This window comes from Sinocyclocheilus grahami, unplaced genomic scaffold (assembly GCF_001515645.1).
Source record: "Sinocyclocheilus grahami isolate Dianchi unplaced genomic scaffold, SAMN03320097.WGS_v1.1 scaffold161.1, whole genome shotgun sequence".
NCBI classification, from domain to species: Eukaryota; Metazoa; Chordata; class Actinopteri; order Cypriniformes; family Cyprinidae; genus Sinocyclocheilus; species Sinocyclocheilus grahami.
Genome location: NW_015505340.1, coordinates 253020 through 257406, shown reverse-complemented (window position 1 = coordinate 257406; position 4387 = coordinate 253020). Strand labels below are relative to the sequence as shown.

At 38.2% G+C, this 4387-nt stretch overlaps 1 protein-coding gene across 1 annotated transcript in view; it reads left to right on the top strand.

Moving 5' to 3' along the window:
- The window catches only part of LOC107592915 (class A basic helix-loop-helix protein 9), a 12509-nt gene extending 9908 nt beyond the window's left edge, over nt 1–2601 (top strand). The window contains exon 2 of the mRNA XM_016282492.1: nt 1579–2601. Coding sequence (XP_016137978.1) covers nt 1789–2601 — 813 coding nt within the window. The 5' untranslated portion in view covers nt 1579–1788. The remainder of the gene's footprint in view (nt 1–1578) is intronic.
- Nucleotides 2602–4387: the final 1786 nt, after the last annotated feature.

Below are 4387 nucleotides of genomic sequence, written 5' to 3'. Positions count from 1 at the left end.
TTTTTGTTTTGGGTCTGATGTAAAATCTTTGTCCTGAAGCAAAACCTTAGTGTATCTTGACCCTTATAGTTATAGAGACCAGTTTAAAAAACACTGAGCTGAAGATTTTTCTCTTGCAATAAATAATGTCAGATTTGAGACCACATTACAACATGGTGGTTGGAAAAATAATTCAATTTCTTTTTCACACCAAATACTGAATAATAGAAGGAGGTTGGTTAATTAAAATTTCACACTGTTGTCCACTTTCAGTACAAAACATTTCTGGATTACAAAAACACACCAGAGTTCAATTAGGGGATACACAAGCTGTTTGCGAGTGAGTATAAAAAGGCAACCGAAGCCCTTAACTCACAGTCATCACAGGTAATAATTGTAAAATATCTGTGTTCCTTTTCCCCAACTTTGAAGTGAGGTGGCTACTGTCTGTTCTTGCCCTGTAGGAAGCACACATTAGATTTATGACTTTGCAGACAACCAAAATTACACTGTCCCTCGCTGCAGCCCAGGAAGGCCAGTAATCGCTTAATGCACAACAGCTAATTGTGACCATGCAGAGATATAGAGTTTATGTGACACATGATAAGTGTTTTTCCATCCCTCTGGCAGAGAAAAGGTGTAAAGGCAATTTAGTAAAAGAGGCTTATCTGATAAAGCTGTAATTTGTCATGAATGTTCCCATTTTTCTCTCAACACCAGGACACAGCTTAAACAATCCATCTGGATCAAGGTGGAGGAAAATAATGCATTATGAGTGACCAAGGTTTTAATGCTTAGTAATAATGAATTCAACACTGCAGGATTGTACCTGCACTTTCATGGTTACGCTCTTAAAAAACGATGGTGTAGAGGTTCTTTACTTGTAATCATAGTTCTATTTAGAACCAAATGCTCCTAAAATACCCTTTTATGCTGAAATAGTTCTTTATGCTGGGGATTAAGGTTCTTTATTCACCCTTTTGTTTTGTTTTTTTAATCTGTAACTGTCAAAAAATTATTTTAAAGCAACTTCTGGCCTTCTTTTTTTTCAAGTTTAGTTTCAACCCTTAGTAAACACACCTGAATCAGCTAATCAAAGTCTTCAGACTCTCTAGAACTTCCAGGCAAGTGTGTTGGAGCTAACATCTGCAGAACATTGGTCCTACAGAAGCAGGATTGGACACCACTACCATAGAAGAACCATTTTGGGTTCCCCAAAGAATCTTTCAGTAAAAAGTTCTTGTTAAAAGAATCGTTTTTTTTGTTAAATGTTCTTCATGGAACAATGGATGCCAATAAAAAAACATTTATTTTTAAGAGTGTATCCCTCTAAGGCTTGTTTTTGCTGAATACAAATATGATTGAACACTGATTCCATAATATTTATAAGAAGGAAACATCTGCAATATCAGTACATAACTGTCACAATGTACAATGTTACGTGCATCTGTCAACTTTGCAAATGCCATTCCTCATTTTCAGTACGGTTTAGTTGGAAAGTTCAGATCCTGTGTGTTGAAGAGGTGTGTCAAAGCCTGTTGACTGATGTCTACGCTTGCCCGGAGGGCACTTGTAAACACAGAATACACCTTTGCTTAGGCAGCTGGCTCACGTGACACATCCACAGATTGCCTTTAAAAACCCCTCTCGCCCTGATCTGACAGATCTGATCTAGAAGGTGAGGAGAAGATTTCAACATGTGGATGTTTTGCAAAGCTAACTGTTTATAGTTCACACTGGACCCAAGAACTCTCATCTCTCATACCAAAGCTAAGATTTGCATTTTACAGAGGACAAAAGTCAACAAAGATGAGTCTGGGCGGCACTAGTACAGAATCTGATGTTTCAGAGGATGAGTTGGAGGATTGTCCTTTGGGTGAGGATGACGACTGTGACAATGAAAGCCCTGCAAAAATGTGTTCAGGGCGCTTAATGTCATCCGGCCCCAGTGACACAGAGGACATCAAAGCAGTTAAGAGGCGTGCTCGGCCCAAGCGGTCCAAAGCACGGAAAGTCGCCGCCAACGTCCGAGAGAGGAAGCGCATCCTGGACTACAACCAGGCCTTCAACGCCTTGCGCACTGTCCTCAAACATGACCTTAGCGGAAAGCGTCTCTCTAAGATTGCCACTCTCCGCCGTGCCATCCACCACATTTCAACACTGTCTTTATATCTGCGGACACATTCAGATACTGAACCACACGCACCTCCGTGTACCCAAACGGAGTGTTACTGGCAGCCAGAAGAGAATGTTTCTCTGCCCAGGAAGACAGGAACTTTCCAGGAACCGATGGAGAACTACACTGCCCATCAGCCAGAGCCTCTCAGAGTTTCTCAAGAGATGCCTGGGATTTTGTACCAGGACATATCAAACTCTGTGCCATCTCCTCACTACAGCCACTGCGCAACCAACAGTCAGGTACACATGAGCCATGGATGCTTCTGTCACCACTGGGTGGACCAAAGCAGTGATTACAACAGTGGAGGATGTGAACATGGGACGAGGGTCACCTGTCATCAGGACCATATGGACACTTATGCAGACTCTGCTAACCCGTTTTTGGCTTGGCAGCTTGGTTACCTACAATATCACGGATACCAGCAATCCCTGAGTATGCACTGACTTTTCTCATGCTAGAGTTATTTTGAAAAGCGTGCTAGAGATATGTTGAAAAGCATTAGCAATTCGTAAACATCATAATGGAAAGATTATGTTGGGATCCATTTCTAAGTTAAAAGAAATATACTGTATATTACAGCGGAAGCCTTTGAAAAATCTTCTTCTGTAAGTGTTTGTTTTATTGTACATTCTAGATTTTGTTACCACTTGATAATTCATACCATTTTTTTCATAGGCACAAATCTCCAAATAAAGCAGCTTATTATAAAACTGACGTTGACTCTTTTCAAACCACTGTAGTTAAAAGTATAAATATATTTTAAATGTAAATGTAATGCAGTTTATATACTCCTTGTACCCAATAAGATATAGCATATTAAATGCAATCAAATTCATTTTGATTAAACCATTAGAACATTCGATAACATTAACAAGTCTGTTCCTATAAGTGATTGTCACAATTGAAACTTTATTATTTTTTTTCCCTCATTGCAATTTAATTTCTTCCAATATAACTTTAAACCTCACTATGCAACTTTACATCTTGCAACTGCAACTTTCAGTTGTTACTTTATTTCTAATGATTTTGGCAATGTCAATTTCCTAAACTTATTTTTATCACCTGTTTTATTTCTTACTTTGAGGTGGTAGCAGGTTTTCATATGTCAAGCATTGCTGCAGTATGTAGAAAAGTCAAGAGTGCTAGTGCAATGCAATAAATGTAACACATTTAAAATTTCAGAAAGTTCTTTGCTCTCTTGAGGAATGGTTAATCTGCAAAATTCCTTTATGGAATGTGTTAAACTGGTAGATCATCTATAATTACTGTCAGTGTCAATTATAAATTTGCATTGCATGATGCAAAGTTGCAAGTTGCCACAGTCAATAAATGGGTGCTGACAGAGAAAAATAGAAAATGACAGCAAGTCTTGTATCTATGTAACCAAAAATACAGATAGATATAAATTTGTAGCCTAATATATTTGAGTGCAAAGCACGGTAACCGTTACATGAAGTTACAATTAGGTTTCTATTGTAGAATTTCCATGTTCTGTAATTGTTGTTTTGTATTATCAAGATTTGTTGTGCATCTTTGGAAATTTGACTTTAAGCATAATTTATGCAGTTGAAGAATTCAACACCAAAACGCATTTCCTCATTAAGAGACTGAAAGTCTTTTAAAAAAATAGTTTTCAGGCTCTTTGAGATTTGCAAATTAGCAAAAGTGTCTTTATTAAAATTTTTTTTATTCCAGCAGAAGGGGGCAGTGATGGTCTCCCCCTCAGGACTGATAGAGGGAGGTGATTCCAGTAAGATGGGGGAACAGGGAACAGGAAGGAGCTCAGCACTCCTCAAGGCAGATATGACTCAGCTTTGTCTCTTGATCACATCCAGTCAGGGGAACTTTGTCAGATTCTGTTTCTCTCCGCCCCCTTCACATGGTGTGATGACATGTCTCTCGCTCTTGACAGAACTAGCAGCCAAGTGTAGTAACATCTGCATGTTTTGTACAGTAATTTCAAAAACTTTGCCATTTGAGTCAAAAGAGCTGAAGTTCAGTTAGATTAAACTAAATAATGGGTTCAAATTGCAAGGAAGGATTATGGGAAAGTATTTGTAAATGAAGTCATGCAAAACACCCTATGAAATCTGTGCAGGTTACTATGTTTTTAGGTTGTTACACAAGTGGGCCACTTGAGGGCAGCAAATACATACAAAACCAGTCTTCATCGCATCAAAACAGATCTGTTTTTATTCAAAAAGACATAGTTTAAAAAAAAAAAAAAAA